This window comes from Hesperophylax consimilis, chromosome 19, assembly GCF_061612785.1.
Source record: "Hesperophylax consimilis isolate HC1 chromosome 19, BYU_Hcon_1.0, whole genome shotgun sequence".
Taxonomy (NCBI): Eukaryota; Metazoa; Arthropoda; class Insecta; order Trichoptera; family Limnephilidae; genus Hesperophylax; species Hesperophylax consimilis.
Genome location: NC_142854.1, coordinates 13,301,290 through 13,323,332, shown reverse-complemented (window position 1 = coordinate 13,323,332; position 22,043 = coordinate 13,301,290). Strand labels below are relative to the sequence as shown.

The following is a 22,043-nucleotide window of genomic DNA, read 5'->3' as shown; positions in this document are numbered from 1 at the left end:
GTTACACCAGCGTCACGTGCTTCGAGATTTCCAAATTACTTGCCATTGTGATTTTTAAAATGTATTGTAAACTTAAAAAATAAATTAAATTTATTCCACTCAAGTCTGCATTGAAGCTGATACATTACACTTCTCAGCGATGTTCTATGGGCCAATGCTCTAAAATATTTAAAAAAGGAAAAACAAAATTACACAAACACGCTGAATTTTGTAGTACAGGCTCAAAGACCAAACTGAACGCTTCTTCATTAGCATGAGTCACGGGCTGCCGACCTCCCACACGCTGAGGTCATCGTAATGTGCACCTCTGTGCAATAAACTTCCTAGAATTTAACCGAAATAGCAACACTGTCAGGAAAAAACTTTAAAAAAACATTTGTCCCAAATTTCTTTAAATCTGGAACTGAAATAAAAATGGCGAGATTTATTCGACAATAATTGATACTTTTTTCTTTTGAAAACATCTGTTGTTGTAATTTTTAAGGAACTGTATTTAAACAAAAAATACACACCCTAGTTCTCCGCAGGGTTAGGCTAGTTAAACACAACAACTCTGGTCAAATTATATACCTAGGTTTAAATATATCGTCTCAGTCTGTTTTGTGTTGAATGGCTTGGTTGTGACCTCCGTGATTCCTCGTTTCTACCACGTGGGTCTCAACAACCCCTCCTTTTCCATAAAAATACTCCCTTCAGCATCACCATAGATGTCATAGGCCCTGAGGGTGTTATTTTCCTCGGGGCGTCCCGGAAGAAGTTAATTAAAAAAAATTATGCATGTTGAACACTTGTCCTGACTCAAGTGCTTGGTTCACTTGATCGTGCCATGCCTTTCTTACAGGTCTCTGATTTCTTCCTTCATTCATTTGGGCGTCAAATAGTGTCTTGACATATGTTTTTCATATCTCCCGGGAACCATTTATTAGATAACCAACACCTCTGCCCAATCGTGCCAATGGCGGACCTATTCAGTTGAACTCTATCGATCAATTGATGGATTCATACAACTTCTGGACACACTGACCCCCTGATTCCTATCTGTTATACCTTTTTCCTCTTTTTTCCCACACACCATCCACAAAGATGACATAAGTCCTGGAGGAAACTATTTCTCTCGGGACCTACTGTGGAGTTGATATAAAAATGCAATCTACTATACCTACTGTACTGTAGGACAGAACATGGATGCGGCTTCTACCTAATCTTACCAACATACATGGAATATGTGTAAGAGAATGTAATAATAACGATGCGCCTTCGGGAAATTTGGATGAGATTGTTGACAAACATAAAGCCATTAACAAAGCAGTCTAAACAGTCTCAAAGGGCAGTAAGTTGAGCAGACCAATACAACATTAACGAGAACGGGACTCATCTAAGAACATTACATTTTCTCATTGAATAGGTATCTACATTAATTTGATTATGGAAATATTTACGACCAGTTGCCTTGGCAGTGTTCGTGGTCATTAATGAATTAAGTGTTTTAATTATCCTGCTCATAGATAATAGAAACAGTCGGAGATACGGCATGGAAGCGTGTCGATTGTCGGCGAGCTACGATCAAATTGCACGGACTATCTAAAGTTATGCGTTTAGTGTGTAGGTAGATCTAAATTCTCTAGTGTCTAGGGTGAACGAATGAATGGGTGAATGTATGAATAATGAGATAATGATGAATGTAAGTCGGTCTAAAGTCATGGTGTTTGAAAGAGAGAGTACGAAAACAGTGTGCAATATACAGGGTTTTCCAATAAGAGGTGTTATTTTGATATTCAAAGAAACTTTTCCCGTAAAAGATCAATGTTTTCGTTGCTTGTGTGGCAAATAGCGCCGTCTTGTTGAAAGTAAACGTTGTCCAGATCAATACCATCCAATTCCGGCCATAAAAAAATCGTTAATCATCTCTCGATAACGCAATCCATTCACCGTAACTGTTGCTCCAGCCTCATTTTCGAAAAAGTAAGGTCCAATGACTCCGCCGGACCATAAACCGCACCAAACAATCACACGTTGAGGATAGAGAGACTTTTCAACAATAACTCTTGGGTTTTCCGAGCCCCAGATGCGACAATTTGGCTTGTTGACGAAGCCACCGAGGTGGAAATGGGCCTCATCACTCATGATGAGGCCCATTTCAGGACAGATGATTTGCATTTGATTCACTCAAGTGAAGTTTAATAATTTCAATGCGTTGTTGAAGCGTGTATCGTTCCATTTTTATTAATGGCGTAGTTTCTACTTGTCAAATGTCAAAAAATGACAGCTTCAAAAGTAACATCTACCGAAATAGCGGGCTATTCAAAATAACACCTCTTATTGGAAAACCCTGTAGTTGTGAATGAGGAATACTTGGAGCAGGTGGATGAGTTGGTGTAGTTAGGAAGTATGTTTACAAGAGATGGGAAGGCTGACAAAGATATTGAATGAAGTTTAAATGCAGCTAGCTCCATTGATGGAGGACTGAACGCAGTTGGCGCTAACAAAAAAATGTCCAAAGAGGCGAAGCTAGCAGTGCAAAACTTAAAGTTGCAAACCCTAGGTACGAGTATTACCATGAAGGGTACCACAAAATACTATTACTGTCGTCGATCAAATACTCTATTCAATGTCGAGCAAGTAATTCGATTATGTAATATAATAATATCGAACATGTTATTGTCTGTTGCCTGTTGTATGCTGATGATGCGGTGCTGATTGCTAACAGTATGGAAGATCTACAGTCTCTCGTTTCTAGGATGAACGAAGTATGAATCAAGAATGAGTTAATGATGAATGTAAGTCGGTCTAAAGACATGGTGTTTGAAAGAGAGAGAACGAAAACAGTGTACAATATAGTTGTGAATGAGGAATACTTGGAGTAGGTGGATGAGTTTGTGTATTTAGGACAGAGATGTGCTTTATTTCAAATAAATCCATTTCAAATGGAAATGCAAAATGCAAAATGGGTATTTTCCATTTTGCATTTTAAATGCTTTTCTAAAAACCATTTTGCATTTTAATTGCTTTTCTCAATGCATTTTCCATTTTAAATGCTTTTTTTGCAACATTCTTCCTACTATCTCCACTCATCTTTTTTTCATAAGCCCCAAATATCAGTCGGTCCTCAACCTCGCTATGAGAGATAATTTACATTTGTCAAGTTGCTCCCTGGTAGGAGCCCTGGCAATTAAGTGATACCATTACAAAAAATACTGATTCAAATACTGAACATGGGGCCATGACGCTGTAATATTAAATGTTAGATAGCAGTTTCTATGTTTTTTACGTTGGCAACATTAGTCCCGCGCAAAAATTTTGTGGTTTCATAATCTGTAGTCGTGGTGTTTTTGGATTTACCATCATGTAATATATTTGTTCTACATTGATGTCCATTATTAAATGACAAAGTTGTTTTTACACAGTACGTATCAGTATGTATAATTTGTTATTCCACAAGTTGCTTGTTCTACATTCATGTCCATTATTAAGTTGTTTTTACACAGTACATATCAGTATGTATGATTGGTTATTCCACAACATAGAACTAGGATTCAATTCCACAAGTTGCTTGTTCTACATTGATGTCCATTATTAAATGACAAAGTTTTTTTGTTATTTGTTTTTGGGGTGTTATGCCGTGTTGCGCTAACTCCTTATTTAGCCAACGTTTCGGACAGCATTGCAGTGTCCATCATCAGTACAGATGTGTTATCAGGGCAGATGTGTTATTGATAACACATCTGCCCTGATGATGGACACTGCAATGCTGTCCGAAACGTTGGCTAAAGAAGGAGTTAGCGCAACACGGCATAACACCCCAAAAACAAATAACAAAAATATTTTTGGCCGTGAAAATCTTAAATCATATTAAATGACAAAGTTGTTTTTACACAGTACCTACATATCAGTATGTATGATTTGTTATTCCACAAGTTGCTTGTTCTACATTGTCCATTATTAAATGACAAAATTGTTTAAAAATTCTATAATTATTTTAATTGTTTGACCTGAGAAACCATTTTGCATTTTCAATGCATTTTGAAAATAGGTATTTTGCATTTTGCATTTGAAATGCTTTTCTAAAAACCATTTTGCATTTTGCATTTTCAAATGGAAAAGTTTTGACCCATTTCCATTTTGCATTTCAAATGGTTTTGGGTACCCATTTTGCACATCTCTGATTTAGGAAGCATGTTTACGAGAGATGGGAAGGCTGACAGAGATATTGAAAGAATAGTAAATGCAGGTAACTCCATTAATGGAGGACTGAACGCAGTTGGCGCTAACAAAAGAATGTCCAAAGAAGCGAAGCTAGCAGTCCACAATGGAGCGCTGGTACCTACCCTGATGTATGGAAGTGAGGCATGAAAATGGCAGAGAAAGGATGAAAATAGACTGAATGCTCTATAAATGAGATCCCTGAGGCGTATGTGTGGTAAAACCATCTATGATCGTGTGAGAAATGTGGAGATCCGTAAATAGTGCAAGGCTGATGTAAGCGTAATCAGTAAGATTAAGAAAAGGACGCTTAGGTGGTTTGGGCATGTAGAGCTAATGAGCGATTTAAGGAGTGTAAGGAAAATATATTACGAAAATGTGAATGGTAACAGCAGTCGCGGTCGCCCGAGGAAGACATGGCACGATCAAGTGAATCAGATACTTGAGTCGGGCCATGTCAAGAGTCAGAATAATAGAAGACAATGTATGAGACGATGTATGAATGTGAATGACGCAAGGAGTGTGTGCCAAGAGTTGTTTGGCTGTGCGTCCTCTCTGCCTACCCCTGCGGGAACGGCGTGATGGTTAGTTAGTTAAAAAAGGCGGGGCGTAGGTGGCATTTGCAGTGGTTTGGGTGAACAATGATGGCAAAATTTCTAGAACTCCCTTTTTTCTATTATCTAAATTTGTGTATGTTTGTCTGTTCCTAGTGATGGCAAAAGCCAATCATTTTAGATATTTTTACCAATCAGAAACAATGAGGTTGTTTCAACGAAATTTAATGTTTTTTTACAAATTATAATATGCTAAAGACATAACCTTTGCATTTTTGGAAAATTCCAAATACAGCCGAAGATATAAGCTGTTACAATATTACGATTTTAACAGTCTTAAAAATATTAAACAAAGATGGAAATCTTCGATTTATTTGGTGTACGGAAGAAAAGAAATAAATATTTAAATTGGAGTTAATATGATTTACTATAAATATATCAGGGCCTAATAATTGGCATTTGTTTTAGGAGTGTTCGTATAAACTTACATATATCAGCATTAAACTGAAGATCTTTGTACTTCTTCTGACGTCCAACAGTGTTTAAATTAATCTCAATCTTATTTTAGGTCTTTTGAAATGGTGTCATTCGTAAGAGCAAACGTCAGACCATTGGAAGAATTTTCCCAACGACCGGCGGCATGTGATTTCTTTGGAGAGCCGCCATCTTTTTAGTTCTAAAATGGTCGTTCTCTCGTCAAACACAAACTATCGACTGCCATATTATAATATTAGGTATACGCCTTTGAACATTATTATAATATGTAGGTATACGCCACAAGTTATAGCTCATATTGAAACAAAAAACAAACAGTTGATCTGCAAACACATTTTGTAATAAATCCAAAAAATTTCAGCTGTATTGGAACAAAAAATCGAATCATTTATGTCAAAAATATACCAATATTGTGTAAAATAAGGTGAATTTTTTTTCTCATTACTATGGCAACACTGAGACGATTTTAAACATGACTATTTATTGTAAGTAAGTACCTACCAGTACTCAGATGTGAGGTTATGACTTCTGAATTTTATTTGTTGATATTCAACTAGAAAAAAGGATTGACTAGTGTACGTTTCTTCCCTAAATTGATATAATTATATCAATTGAAAAATAAATAATAGGTAATTACACTTTTAAAAAGATCTGGCGAAAAATTAACCTTTTGCACATACGACATTGTTCGTAGCGATTCGGATCGGCAAGATTTTGGCTATGTAATAATGTTGATAAATCCCGTGAAAAATGTCACGTGGCAATACTTAATGTATATAGTAAATTAAAGTGGGCATAGTTTTACTGTTAATTTCCAAATTATGATTTAAATTGTGAATAATGTAATATATTCAATACGAGTAAAAGTTACAATGGTACAAGTTGTGATGAAGTATTGATTCAATATGATTTACCATCAGGAATTTATAATGGATGGGTCTAAATCTATTTCTATAGCGGAAACAAAGTCGCAGCTAAACGCACATTTCGCGCGCAAAAGAAAAACCTAAACAAAACCACGTGCCCTGCCCAGCAATAATAATGTTATTGTTGTTGTCTCGCTCCCTCGCGGCGGCCGATCTTTGTCCGGGACAAGGAAACGTATTAAAATCCAGTGCGCACGCATCGTTCTTTCTCTTTCGGCCGCCGCGCGTATAAAGTCTGCGATTTGGCGCAATTTCCCACATTTGACGTTTGACAGCTGTTCGGAAAACGGCGCGCGTTCCAAAACAAACGCAATAACGGTGAAAGTGCTCGCAGAGTTTACGAAACAACAATATTTTATTCTTCCGCTAAAATAGTGCGTGATTAGAAACGATAAACTCACCGCTGTGCAGTTAACTTTGTGCGTGAAATAGTTATTAGACTGTTCCTGTCTTCATTTGTGCGTGACAATTATTTGTGTCGGAGAAACCTTTGTTCCAACACAAAAAAAGGATTTTTTTCAGTTTGTGAATCCACGTCAATCTTTTAAATTTACGAAAAAACTGTCAAACGTCCGGGAGTTTTAGATATTATTATTATACTTTTTGTGAGTTGTTGTTTTTGAGATAAACCCAGGCAAAATGAAGCCTCCTTCTCAGTTTGGAAACGACATAACTAGCCAGGCTAACAACACGGAAGTAGACCCTCGGATGGGCGCCATGATGATATGCACCAGATTAGCAGGGAGGGCCATCATCAGGGTTGTAGGCAGATGTGAAGATGCCCAGGAAAATAATAACTTGGGTAAGTACCTAACATTTATTGGGTACCTACCCAAATAAAGTTCGATGGACTTGTAGTTGCTGTACTTAATATCATTCTTTTTAAAATAAAAAGTGACAGAAATCACAAACAATTATCTAGGTATTAATTGTTCATATAACGGGTTTTCCAATAAGAGGTGTTATTTTGAATAGCCCGCTATTTCGGTAGATGTTACTTTTGAAGCTGTCATTTTTTGACATTTGACAAGTAGAAACTACGCCATTAATAAAAATGGAACGATACACGCTTCAACAACGCATTTAAATTATTAAAATTCACTTGAGTGAATCAAAAGCAAATCATCTTGAGTGATAAGGCCCATTTCCACCTCGGTGGCTTCGTAAACAAGCAAAATTGTCGCATCTGGGGCTCGGAAAACCCAAGAGTTATTGTTGAAAAGCCTCTCTATCCTCAACGTGTGGCTTTTTGGTGCTGTTTATGGTCCGGCGGAGTCATTGGACCTTACCTTTTCGAAAATAAGGCTGGAGCAACAGTTACGGTGAATGGATTGCGCTATAGAGAGATGATTAATGATTTTTTTATGGCCGGAATTGAATGGTATTGATCTGGACAACGTTTACTTTCAACAAGACGGCGCTACGTGCCACACAAGCAACGAAACCATTGATCTTTTACGATTGAATACCAAAATAACACCTCTTATTGAAAAACCCTGTATTATAACAATCTTACGAGATGAAACTAAAAATTAAATTAAGGAGGGGATTGAAGACTAAGACCATTGATATTAAGATCTAGTCACTAAAGCCACTCAAGTAACGTTTCTAATAATAGTCGTCTGTCTCCAATATAATTAAACATTTAAGAAAAATGTTGATTTTTTTTTAATACTGTCAATCAATTTTGGTTTTGGGTTCTAAAATGCGAAAAGAAGTATTTTTTTTAAATATAGCTTCGTCCTGACTCCAAGAGCTGTGCAACGCATGGTCTAGAGCAGGGGCCTCCAAACTACGGCCCGCGGGCCGTATCCGGCCCGCCAGTGTCTTCCATCCGGCCCGCGACATCTTATGACCAGTGTCATCAAGGACCCACGACAGCTAATGGCTAAGACCTTGCTCAGAAGGGGCGAAAACTCCGCGAATTTTTTCGTGCGAATAAATAAATATGCTCGTTGGCGAGGTACTTGGCACCAATACATTGCGTCCACAAATTTTTTTTTTGAAAAATCTTTATTTGATTCGCAATGATATCAAGGTCTGAGAAACGAGTATCAAAAATATCTTCAAAGCTACGTTATCTAAAGCTATATTTTCATCCCTGAAAATTCTATTGTCTACCCCCCCCCCCCCCCTAGGACAGAAAATATGGGTGTCTAGAAATTAAAACGGTTTGGCCCTCCGAACTCACTGGAGTAGTCAATGTGGCCCTCCGGCTGAAAAGTTTGGAGACCCCTGGTCTAGAGCAAAGATTCTCAAACTTTTTTGCCCCACAGACCACCTGCATGTCGAATATTGAATTTTCCTAACTCTATTAACTTCAAATGTGATTATCATTTATTTTTTCGCCAGAATATTCACTTTTCTGGGTCCATATGGAACACTTTGGGAACCTCTGGTCTAAAGTATCTAGACAAGCAATAAGTTGAAAATGATGGGATTGTCCGAACGTCCAATTATTATAAGACTGATTGATGATTCAGTATAAATTATTTTACAAGTTTTATTTATTTTTTTGGATTGTCCTGATGAAGCTAATAAGATATAACATTTACTTTTCGTTTCAGCGTTGTACTTCTGTTTTAACCCGACTTGTAAAAAACTATATAAATAGACATCCATTTCCCCCTCGAGAAAATCTATTTCCAAAACGAAACAAATAAAATACATCGTGCCGGTAGTGGAAAGCACCAAAAGCTGTAGGAAATGTGAAGCGATTAAAAAACACCCATTCATGTATCTCAAAATAGTATAAAACGCTTCTGTCTGTTTGTGTGCTTAGTACTTCTAAACTACGCAACGGATTTTGACAAGGTTTTCACATTCATTTAGAGAATTTCTTCCGGAAGGTTTATATATATAATATATGCATATTATATTTATAGAAAGTAGAGAAAAACGATGTTTTGTAATCAAGTCGTAAAAAAATATTTCGGGCACTTACATTGAAAATGCTGTCTAAACCTTATGAGATACATCAAAATAATTTACTACGGAATTGTATATCTTAAAAAGGACTACAGCAAAGTAAGCGACGGTATATGTTTATCTCCTAAGGATAACCCCCAGCAACACCGGTTACACGTCAGCTACTAAATAAATAAATGTATGTATAAAGTTTGTACAGTGCTCTGAACTGTGCGCCTCGAGTTATCCTTGAAGTTTTCCTCATTTCTACATGAATACAGATTGTTACAAACTACTTTATACTAGCCGGTGCGTGTCGACTTCTTTGAGAACTAAATGGATATTTTAAAGCTCCATAACTCATTATAAAAATGATAGCTACGAATTTAATATTGTTCCTTTTGTTAGAAATTTCAGACAGAGAACGCTGTGAAAATTTCAAGACGAGATCACAGATCTAATTTCAAATATAGTTTGTTGAGATTTATACAAATGAATTATATTTTTCAATGAATGGCTGTGAAGTGTACACTGCCTACCTCTGCGGAGACAAGGTGTTATGTTTGTGTTTTGTATGTCCGATCAATTGCTACACATCCGACACAACACCGTGTCAAGGTCTCTGAAGATAAGATAAAAAATAAAACAAAAGATGAAATAATCATAGAGATGAATCATGCATACTTTCATTGTTGGAAAATAGAAGAACGTGTTTTTCTCGAACAGACTTATGACAGGTTGTTTCAGAAAATTTGAACAATTCTTCAAATTTCAAAGTCAGTTCTGTCAAGCAACTAGCCTATAATGATATAATAACAGAACTTAAATAGGACTTTCACAGAACCCAAAAATGAGAGTTGAAATTTGATGAATTGTTCAAATTCTGTGTTCAAACCCATCCTTCCAGGATCCGTTGTTTCACAGAATTTTCACAGTTGAAATTAAGAAATCAAGTTCTATTTAAGTTGTTTTTATTTCGTAATGAGCCTGTAGTTTCACGGTACTTGGATATTAACAGAACTTGAATAGGACCTACACAAAACTTTAATATTAAGTTTTTAGATTTTTTATCGTGCCATTCTTCATTTATATTTGAAAAAGCACATGTTTTGCAAAGCTAAATAAATAACATTCATACGAATTATTATTTACAAAATATTGGGAAAAAACCAATGAACTGAATTTAATTCATGAATATATAAACACGAAACATGATACGGCAAGCAATCCATTAGCTACGAAGGGTGAAGTTTATATTACGATTCTCTCCAGAAAAGAAAGAAGGGGTCATCACGTTACGCCACATTGTCACTTTAAGGAGATGCTTAATGCTAAATCACTATTTTGATTAATCTTAATAACGAATTGGTGTACATTATGAATACAAATTGAAGGTTTTCCTATCCTTTCGCTTGAGTAGAATACAAATAAAATAATAAATTACTCAATAAAAAATATAAATGTAAACTACTAAAAAAAAATTTTCAATAGAAATGTATGAACGCGTACAGGAAACAACTTTAAAAAAATACAGTATTATAGCTAAGATTATCTGTGACAGTTTCACTTGATTAACTTTTTGATTTCTTATAAAATTATTTACAAAATAAATAAAAACCAGTTTTGTGCTTGAAATCGAACGTTTCAACACTCAGTTTGTCAAGCGATTTTAATGCATATTACCTCCAATATAAGGTATACCAAGAATACACACATTTTTGGCTTGAAGCTTCCTCTTAACGCCACTTTAATGCATGACGTATTTTACATACTTCAGCCTCTTGTGTACTTACTTATATCGCGTAATATTGATTGTAGTAAGTCAATCCGCCAGTTAACTAATAACTAATATGTAATGTTAGTTCCGTGACTCACAGTTCCACTTTCCTTGTATGGATTTAAACTTGCAGATAAGTTCTAGCCTTCCTAGGGTTGCCAGTTATTCAACTTCTTGAAATAACATCTATATATCAGCTTATATGTATATTCATTATTATTTTCTAAGTGGTAGATTGGGACATAACATATCGCACTGATGGTGTGATACGCACTTATACAGAATCTAAGATGATTTTTGAACTGTTTATTGACCAGATCTAGATAGTTAGTTGCTTCCCAACCTTCCTCTATCTCATCTTTCCTTCCCCTATTCCCTTCAGTCTCACAACATGCCCCAATCACTTAAACTGGGGATTTTTATACAGCAAAAGAGTCCCAACTGCTCCTAACCATTTGGAGCCAGCGACCATGGCAACACCAATTGGGATATATTGTGAGGCTGAAGGTGGAGGGAGGGGAAGAGGAAGATGTGTGAATATCTGGCTATTCAGATCTGGTCGCCAAACACGGTTAAAGCCATTTTTAGCAGCGTTTCAATTCTGAATGATAGTCTTACATCAGGGCGATATTGCGGGTATCTCCCATACAGTTTTAAATGAAAACATTTTGAAAAAACACAAATTCATCAAATAAAAATTTACTTGCGCACGCCAAGATTTGAACCCGCGTAATTATGATTGCTAGTGGAAAGCCTTCCCCTGTACCACAGAGGCCATAAAATATCCCCTTTCCTCCCACATTTTTGCCCATTATACTTCATCAATAAACGCAACCCTACTAACGATTCTTTTATTATTGGCGTCAGACGTTTTACGTAAAAGGTACTCTCAAGGCGAAACACTTCTCTTTAGTTCTCTTCCTGATCAGCTGTTTTCCAGCGAGACGTAAAACATCACACCGTGAGTTATTATTATTATTCACATTTTATCACTTGCAAATTTACCTGTGTGTGAGTTATCGGTACAGACAAACAATGCCTTTATCAAAATGCGCAATGTTTTGACGTCTGATATTCAAGATAACATCGTGTCGGAGTGGGTACATTCTTATTACCTGTCAATTATTATTGAGAATGGATTCTTGAAATGGCCAATAAGATCATTGATCTCGTTATAGATGCAATAAATTGACCTGTGATGCATTTTTAAATATGTGTATTTGAAGTTCACTTTTGTTTTCGGAATTATTGATTTCATATCTTGGAAACTGAAATTAATTCATTTCCCGACATCCGATCAAGCTGTAACTTGGCAGATATACTCGTTTTCGATTACAATACATTCTATCAACTTTTGGTGACAAACATGTGCACACACTCGGACTTATACGCATTGCATTGCACACATTGCAGCAGATGAAATAAATGTGTGTCCTACGATTGGCATTTGTGGTGGTTGGTAGTTTTCGACTCATGTTCCTGGGAGGAAGTCTCAATCCTCAGTCAAACCAAATTAAAAGCACATATTTTAGTTGTTTAATTTCCGCTTCCAAGATTAGCATTAATCCATTCCCAAAAACAAAGACATTAGATGTTGAATAAAAATATAATCTATGTGGAAGAAACGCGCAAATTCAGGCGAAGCTTAATGCCAAATCACTATTTGATCAATCTTTATAACGAATTGGTATACATTATGAATACCAAAAAATATGCTTTAGATAAATTGAAGATTTTCCTATCGTTTCGCTTGAGTAGAATACAAATAAAATAATAAATTACTCAATAAAAAATATAAATGTAAACTTATAAAAAAAAATTTTTTTTTAATAGAAATGTATGAATGCATAAAGGAAACAACTTTTAAAAAATACAGTATTATAGCTAAGATTATCTGTGACAGTTTCACTTGATTAACTTTTTTGCTTTCTTATAAAACTATTTACAAAATAAATAAAAACAAGTTTTGTGCTTGAAATCGAACGTTTCTTGACTCCGTTTGTGGAGCGATTTTAATGCGTATTACCTACAATATATGGTATACCAAGAATATGTACATTTTGGCTTGTAGCTTCCTATTAAGCATTTTATTTTATTTTTAAACTTAAATAATGCGATATGCCACCGCCATCTTTATAAATACATAATTAGTTAAGCTCTGCTAAACCCAATACAAGAAGTCTGAAAACTGGTGTCTTTCTGCTGTAGAAAATTAACTGTTAGTCAATTTTCTACAGCACAATCAAAATGACTTATGGTTGAGGTTATGCCGATTTTCCAAATGTGAAATTCGAACGTACAATTTTTTATTTGCAATTTATGATGTTGCCATAATGAGAAAAATAAATAGTTCCACTCAATGACTATATTGTAACGTCATCGGTTCCACTGTATTAAATTTCTACAGTTATTAATTAAGCCCAATCTCTAATATTCGTATAATTCCAAATGACTTGTAAATAAAACAAATTGAACTTTGTTTCAAATGTCAGTTAGCAATGACATACGGACATAATATCCTACTTGTTTTTATGAAGAAAACTGCCCATCTTGGTAATATATACAATCGTATCTATAACATGAGCTAAATAACATGGACTGACTGGTGACTGGATATACCGTATTAGGATTTAATTATTACCCAGTAAGGCGTTTGGTAAGGCCGACTGCTTTTTAAATACAGACAAAGTGTGGTTCTATTTTTATTAATCTTTTTACATTGTTCATAAAAACAGTGAGTATGATTCATCATTGACTGTCTTCCGTAGTAAATAGTACCTAAATAGTAACAAAGCACAATAACAAATCAGGCGCCAAATTATTTAAAAAAAAGAATAGTTTTGAAAAACGGCCAGTTCTTTCACAAATTTTGAAATTACGAGGTAATATTAATAATGTATTTAAGTTCTGTGACGATTCCACTATGAGCCTGTAATTTCCCAGAGCTTGAATATTAACTTGTTCCAGTTCCGTGAAACAACTGGCCTTACTTTGAAACTTATCAATTTTTTGCAAGTTTATTTACCACAAAAGTGTTGTTGTTATTATTGTTTTTGGCACGGAAAGTTGTTATTCATTTACGCACTAAATCTTGTCCGCCATTGTTTTCACTCCATCTTCGCTTGTTTCTTCTTTATTATCCTGTTTTGAATTTGGAATCAACACGTGGCTGTAAAAATAAATAGTACCTACCTTGCCGCTGTTTTGTATTGAAATAAGTAAAACACATTGCCAGAATACAGAACGCAGCCAACAGCGCAGTATGTAAAGTTCCTGAATACGGAAATAGAATAGGAATAATAATTTACACGTTTTCCCGCTATGCGCTCCATCTGTGAACGCGAGTGGGAAATTCTCCAAAAAACAGGAAACAATCTACACTCTTGCCAGTTCTGGTGATAAATTAACTGCAGGAAAATACCGAATTAGATTTAAAAAAAACGAATCACGCAAGCATAATATACCTACTGTATAATATTATACGGTGTTCCATTTTTCGGTAACATCTATCTTAATGATTTTGAAATAAAATATGGAACAGGCAATACACTAGCGAATCAGTTGAATGGAAAAGTGGCATAGACTAGAATAATGGAGGTGGAGGTAGGTACCTACCCATTCACTTTCCCCGTTTTTTCACAACACTGATGAATTAATGATGTTACAATCGCTGTGCACATTATTTGCGAACGCGCGGATAGCTCTTTTAATTAGAATTGTTCCTGGTTGACATTATTCACTGAACAGAATATAAATTCTATCTAGAATCTAGAAGGATAAAGAAAACTGATGCTAAGGCATTAAACGTAGCGAATCTAATAAATTTTAATGGTTCCCGGGCGGCGGTACCCGTACCCGCCTCCTAAATTGAATTATGAATTTAGCGACACAGTGAAATATTGCATGACACTATAAAACAAATTACCTATCAACATTTTGAAGGGTCTTTTTCTCCGTTATTAGATTTTCACTACGGATTTTTAACTTTAAAGAATCAATTTGATTATTATCGCCGTAGGTATGTATGGTGCACACATTTTTGAGAAAATAATAGAGTAGGTTAACTTAACCCTATTTATTTTATATCCTTTCTATTCAAGATCTTCGCGTTGTCTCACAGAATGCAAGATATTTGAAATTCAAACAATGTCCATTTAAATTATTGAATTTCATTGTCTGTTCAAATGGAATGGATTTGTGGTTCCGCGCAGTATGGGAAATCTTAAAAAATCATTCATGATTACCGTAGACTTAAATACAAATTTATTGGTTTTATTCATACTAATCGGACAAAAAATATAAAACGAATAAGAAAAGGATGGTAATTCAGAGAATTTGCGTGTACGCATGAAATAGTAAGACAACTGCGCGCACTTTGCTTTATTTAAGTTTCAAGCTAACAACGAAACGCATAAGAACAGGATAGCAATACAAAGAATATGTGTGTATGGATGAAATAGCTATATTAACAACTCGCTCTTCTAGCATAGTACTGTACGACGTATACTGTCACAAGGTTATCTCTCTTATACAAGTGTTTCTGCGTTCGCTATCTCACTTTATTTTAGCGTTTTCGAGTAGCTAAAAGCATTGAATAATTATTTACATATTGTACTTATTTAAATTAAAGTGATTTGTTTATATTTACGATTGGAAAGAAACTCAATCAAACGCACAGTAAGATATTTTTCGCAAGAAGAAAAGCGGAGAGCGGCATGTTTGTGGCAGCTCGTGACAGCTTGTGGATGAACGAACTTATGTGTCATACTAAACGCAATATGTCCACTGGACCTAGTTCTGTGAAACCACGCGCATTGTCTCAGTAACATATCTTCTCTTTTAATTCATCTAAGATGATACATAGTATTTTGCACTAAAATAGAATGTTGGAGTTAGTTTGATTCCGGGTGTTATGAAGTTGTGCAAATCACAATGTAACTTCACAAATTGCGGAAGATATCATATATTATAAATATTATCGCCTCAAGACTGTAGAATGAACATTTCTGCTTCACCTGCATACATTTTACGAACATTTAAATTATTTAAACTTATGAAACATCTGTATTACGTAGGGGCTAATTACATAACGTTTACCGCTACATAATAATATGCTCTAATTATCGCGGTGGAATGAGAACGTTCACAAACTTGATTACGTAATTATGACAAAAATATTTGTAGGTACGATTGTAATAAAGAGAACACTACAATAATCCGCTTTCCGACATCCGATCGAGCTGAATCTCGACATATAGACTCGTTGTCGATGACAATGCATTCTATCAACTATTAGTGGCAATCATGTACACACACGCGGACATATACGCATTTCTCTGAAATCGGATGATATTAAAGGATGTTAACATATGAAATTAATGTCGGTCCCACCCGGTCGGTATTTGGCGAGGTAGGTAGAATTGTCGAATCCAGTTCCTGGGTGGAAGGTTCAATCATCAAACTATTTTTTTAATATTTTTAGAAGACGTTTTATTGAAAATTGATTTTTCAAAATTTAAGGTTTTTTATTATCCCGAAACTTAAAATTATGGCAAGAGTAATTTATCTCTACTGAAGAGATGAACTGAGAGGAGAGATCAGTGATTTGGAATTATGTGTGCCCGTACCCCAAAGTAAGCTCAATTTGAGCTTACTTTTGGTGAATTTTATAGTTGAATGAGCTGCAAAATAATATTAGATTTTTTAAAGAATATCTTTTGACGAGCTGTTTCATAGAATTTGAACAATTCATCAAATTTCAAAGCGCATTTTCAAGTTCTGTGAAAGTTCTATTCAAGTTCTGTTATTATTTCAGTTATGTGTAATAATGATATAATAACCCAACTTGAGTACAACTTGCTGCTTTTCATGGGTTTTGCTGCCTAAATGGTATAGAGAATAAGTATTAGACGTAGTGAAAAGTGTGCCTAAATGGTATAAAGAATAAGTATTAGATGTAGTGTAAAGTGTGCCTAAATGGTTTAAATAATAAATATTAGATGTAGTGCAAAGTGTGCCTAAAATGGTATAGAGAATAAGTATTAGATGTAGTCTAAAGTGTCCCTAAATGGTATAAAGAATAAGTATTATACGTAGTGTAAAGTGTGCCTAAATGGTATAAAGAATAAGTATTAGACGTAGCGTAAAGTGTGCCTAAATGTCATTGAAATTTTATTTTTATTTTATTTGGTTTTACACCCAGCCCGGCTTTTACATGGATTTTAAAAACAGAATATATCTATTAAGCTATCGAAAATTATACAAAAGAAATTTAAAGCATGATATAACAGTTAACTGATAAACTAAATATATAACAATATTATTAAAACATGTAGCAGTAACATAAAATAATATAGAAACTAGAACAATACTACATATAAGACAAATCACTAAAACTACATTACCAACAATAATTTGTAGGATTAAACCAGAGATGGGCAAACTTTTTAAGGAAAGGGCCAGATAAAATAAAAAATTATCTAGGCGGGCCGGAAAAAAATTTAATAAAATAATTTTTCATATGTGATATAAGTACTTTATTTTTTAATTTTTACATTATGCATAATATTGAGTACATTGTGGCTGAGCTTCTAAAAGTTTATCATAATCTGGTAAAAACTGGGATGAGCTGATTCGCAGTAGTGAAGCTAAATGGTGGTCAGTCAATCGGTTTCTAACACTGTTTTTGCGAAGCTTCATAGTAGAAAACACCTGTTCACAGATGTAGGAAGATACAAACATCGCAATTATCTTCTGAGCGTGAGATTTCAGGTTTGGGAAACTTGATTTTGACAGGGCCTTGTAGAATTCAATTTTGGAAACGTTGAGAAACAGTTGCTTCAATTCAGTGTTACATTGCAACTCAATCAATTCGAGCCGCAATTCTGGTTTGACTGATTCACAATCCATATTAAATGGTATGCTAAAAATGTCCAGGTCCTGTTCTATAACTTTGAAGTCTTGGAATCTTCGTTCAAATTCTTCATAAAGATATTTCACGCTTTTCTCATAGTTCTTAAGTTGGTCCTCCCTAACTGCAATAGTTTTTAGTCTTGGAAAATGGGTAAATTCTTTCTTGACTAGTTGTTTAGAAAATAGATTCAATTGCATTTTAAAACTCCTGATATGACCCCAAATATTATTGATTAATTGATTTCTTCCCTGGAGTTTAAGGTTCAATTTATTGATGTGACTGAGAAGATCTGTAAAAAATGCAAAGTCTGAAAGCCATACAATATCTTTCATATGTTCACATTCTTCCATTCCTTTTTCTTCCATGAAAGAGATTATTTCGTCTTTTAAATCCCAAACTCGTTCGAAAACTCGTCCTGCACATCAAGCACATGTTTCATGTCTAGAGCAGATTTACACAGAGCTTCTTGATGTATGATACAATGAAGAAACACAGCTTCGTTCCCAGGAAATGATTCCTTAAACATGCCTACGAAACCAGATTTCGTCCCTGTCATATTCGGTGCTCCATCAGTAGTGATGTTACAAATTTTGGTCAAAGGTACTTTCAAAGACGTGATAGTTTCTTGAAATTCTTGAAAAATGTCTGTTCCTTTGGTCGTTCCCTTTAATGAACGCATGCAAGCTAATTCTTCAGTAACACAAAAGTTGTCATCAACACCTCTTATAAATATCAGTAACTGAGCTGTGTCAATTATGTCCGTACTTTCATCCAACGCAAAAGAACAGAATTTAAACTCGCTTATCTTTGACTCTAATTGTGATACAAAGTGCTTATCAATTACTTCAATTCTAGAAAAAATTGTTTTTCGAGACAAACTTACTGTCTCAAAATCCTTTGTTTTGTTAGGATACAAAATGTCACATACTTGGATCATACAAGTTTTTAGAAATTCACCATCAGAAAATGCTTTGTTACTTTTTGCAATATTGTATGCTACAACGTAACTGGCATGTGTAGCTAGCTTTTGAGAACAGCTTTGTTTTTTAAAAATATTTTGCTGACCTGACAGTTTCTTACGTAGAGCTTCTGCTTTTTGCTTCCGTTCCTCTTCGGTCATAGTTACATAAGTGGCGTTGTTATGTTTTGTCATGAAGTGTCGTGAGAGGTTGAATTCCTTAAATACCGCTACAGCTTCATTGCATATGAGGCACATAGGTTTATCCTTAATATGTGTAAAAAAGTATTTCCAAGTCCACTCATCTTTAAAAATACGACATTCTGAATCAACTTTACGTTTTTTACTTGCCATTGTAATGATCAAAAATGTCAAAAACACTACCAAAAAAGCACAACCATAGAAACACAAGCCAGGCATACAGCCGCAGAGGTGACTTGACACTGACTACGCACGCGACGTCGCGTCGTGACTGTCCGAACTACACTGATGAACATTGAACGATTGAACAATGACCTTGACAACAGAGGAAACGAAAATGGTAGCGCCCGATTCGTCCTGAACTTAGCCGAGCAACACACGCATTGCACTTCACATCGACATGCATTCGCCATGCTACCGATCTGCAAAGCGCGAGGTTGTGTGCAAACTAATATTAGATGCAAAAATACCGTACTTAAAACACAATGAGAAGGAAACCTTTAAGTATTCTATTCTATCTACGTAGAAAATACATTTTGTTCAATTGGTAAATTGTGGTAGGGTTATTCAAAACAATGTCGCGGGCCGGATTGACTAGCCTGGCGGGCCGGACTTGGCCCGCGGGCCGTACTTTGCCCATCACTGGATTAAACAGATACGCTTAATTCTATAAATTAATATATCAATAGTACCTACCCCTAAACTCGTTGCCCAGATCATGCATCCTACTGTGAGTGTGTCTGATAGTTGGTTGTGTATGTATGTATTGCAGAAGAATGTTATATTTTGTCTAGTATTCCAGAATTAAAAGTGGCAACGATGGCAGGACTGTCAATTAAGTTGTTAATAACTCTGTGTAACACAACCAGGTCTGACATAATTCTCCTGTCAGACAGTGTTATTAGATGCAATTGATTCATCAAACTGACATAATTAATGTATTCAATATGTTGTTAGTTGTTAGCAAAGGTTTAAAATAAAACATATAATAAAAGAATAGGACTTTCACAGAACTTGAAAATTAATTTGAAATTTGATGAATTGTTCAAAATCTGTAAAATAACCCTTCCTAGTTGTTTTATTTTATGAAATTCGTAGTAGCACCACGTAAAAGGTTTCAACAATTATTATTGCAAATATTGACCTTGAAAAGGTTGTCCCCTGCAGGTAGGTACCTACCTGCCATAGATAATAGTAATACGGGGGATGGAACATGAACAACGCTCGTCGCCAACAATCTAACCAAACTATATACAGTACCAAACCAATTTTTTTCATTCTATAGCCATTTTGATATTCCATGCAGTTTGGTTGTAGTTTAGCGACAGTCGGCGCGCTTCCATGCCATATCTCACTTTGTTTATATTATTTATGAATGCAACTGATTCCAGTGATGGTTAAAGACATTCCGTGGCTGGTGTTCATTGTTTAATAAAGGAATAGCGAAGGTCATGGTGAATTCTACAGACTGAATATAATGCCTACAATCGATATCGGATGTTGTCAAGGATATCAAATAATGGCTAACAACAATAATTTGTTAACACGTCGAACATGATATCAATATAATAAACAGGAAAATGAAAATGCACAAACTTCGGTAGATGATTCTACAACTAATAAAGACAATTTCAACGTTTTAGGGGAGTTTTCAGGTACAAAAATTGAATTGTTTGTATGTAGAATATAATATGGAAAAACAACGTCATTTCTAAAAAAAAATTCCGAGGAAGTTTTCTGAGCTAATTCGACCATATTAACTTAGTAATTTTTAACTGTATTATACTTCAACTCAAAGCTACCAATATTATTGCAAGATTCTACCATAATTAAATGCAATGTAGATAGTGTAAGAAAATGACGATACTGTTTGGTTGATATGTTTGAATTAGCTCAGTGATCAGAGTACATCCTCGGCAAGGAAGATGTCTTGAATTCCTGAAGAATTCCTTAATGCGACTGAATATTTTTTTTGTCTTTTCTGTTTTACATCTTTCGTTTGAGATTCATTAATGTTGTGTTCTTACAAACAGGTCTCCAACTCTTCTTGGAAGGACTTAATAAATAAGTGGTTCTTTTAGATTAATCAGGGATTTATTAATACTCCCCGTAATATAATGGTGACTCGATAGTCGACCTAACTAGTAGCTGGCTAATTGGAATCTGAAACAGTAAGTTTCTCTGGGATCCTTCCCACTGGCCCTGGCGACTACTGGCCACTGGCTCCATCTTGCGGACTTCCACGCTAGCTCTATGCACTGCCATCTGTGCGTGCATCTATGAAGCTCTTACTTCCCAACAATTATATATTGTCTTCAATGATTAAATATTACAATTTGAGGTTTTACTCATTAAGTTATTCCACTATTCAAGAGTTATCTTTTCGAGTGTAATTATTTGACAACATTTAAAAAAAATTGTGGCCTTGAAATTTTTGTGATGTATGGTTCATTTTTGAGTGATTTTCACGATGTTTTCTATTTGATGTAGCGAAACATACTATCCAGAATACGATAGTATTTTTATTAAGCACGAACCAGGACAGGTTGCAACAGAAAAAGAGACATTCGTTATGCAGAAACATTTTATAAGGGTAGAACCATGGAATAAACAATATTATTCTGTGGGTAGAACAGTCAAGGCTGGCCCTGAGCCAAACAGCGCCAGGTGCGAGTAAAATTATGGCGTCCCTTGTCAAAACCTTTAGACGTCTAAGGTCTAGGTAGGTGATCTTTGTAATCAATTCTATTTGGATGATTTATATTTTCATGTATTTTGAGGTATTAGGTATTATCCTTGGCAATTCCTGCCACCAAAATGCCTGCCCTGAGAACGTTTGTAATTTTTTAATTAATTTTCATCCTCGCCACTGATAATGAGATAATGAATGCAGTTACAGTGTACCCGCGAGTATGTTGCCCTGTCATTAATATAGTTATTTGAACACCTGGCTGTTATCAATGACATTTCACCGCTAGAATTCATTAACAACTGTAAATTGGGAAGTTTGTCAAACCACTCAGAGATAACCTACTCATTAAATTACATATAGAAATGTAAGACGGTGGAGCAGGCAATGCTAGATGATGTGTTTCTTCCAACTGTGTGAACT

At 35.2% G+C, this 22,043-nt stretch overlaps 1 protein-coding gene across 1 annotated transcript in view; it reads left to right on the top strand.

The window, feature by feature from the left end:
- The first annotated feature begins 6,451 nt into the window (after positions 1 to 6,451).
- Positions 6,452 to 22,043, top strand: part of Sclp (leucine rich repeat containing protein 20 sclp) — a 29,125-nt gene continuing 13,533 nt past the window's right edge. Inside the window, exon 1 of the mRNA XM_089643583.1 lies at positions 6,452 to 6,977. Within this exon, the coding sequence (XP_089499709.1) occupies positions 6,815 to 6,977 (163 nt within the window). The 5' untranslated portion in view covers positions 6,452 to 6,814. The remainder of the gene's footprint in view (positions 6,978 to 22,043) is intronic.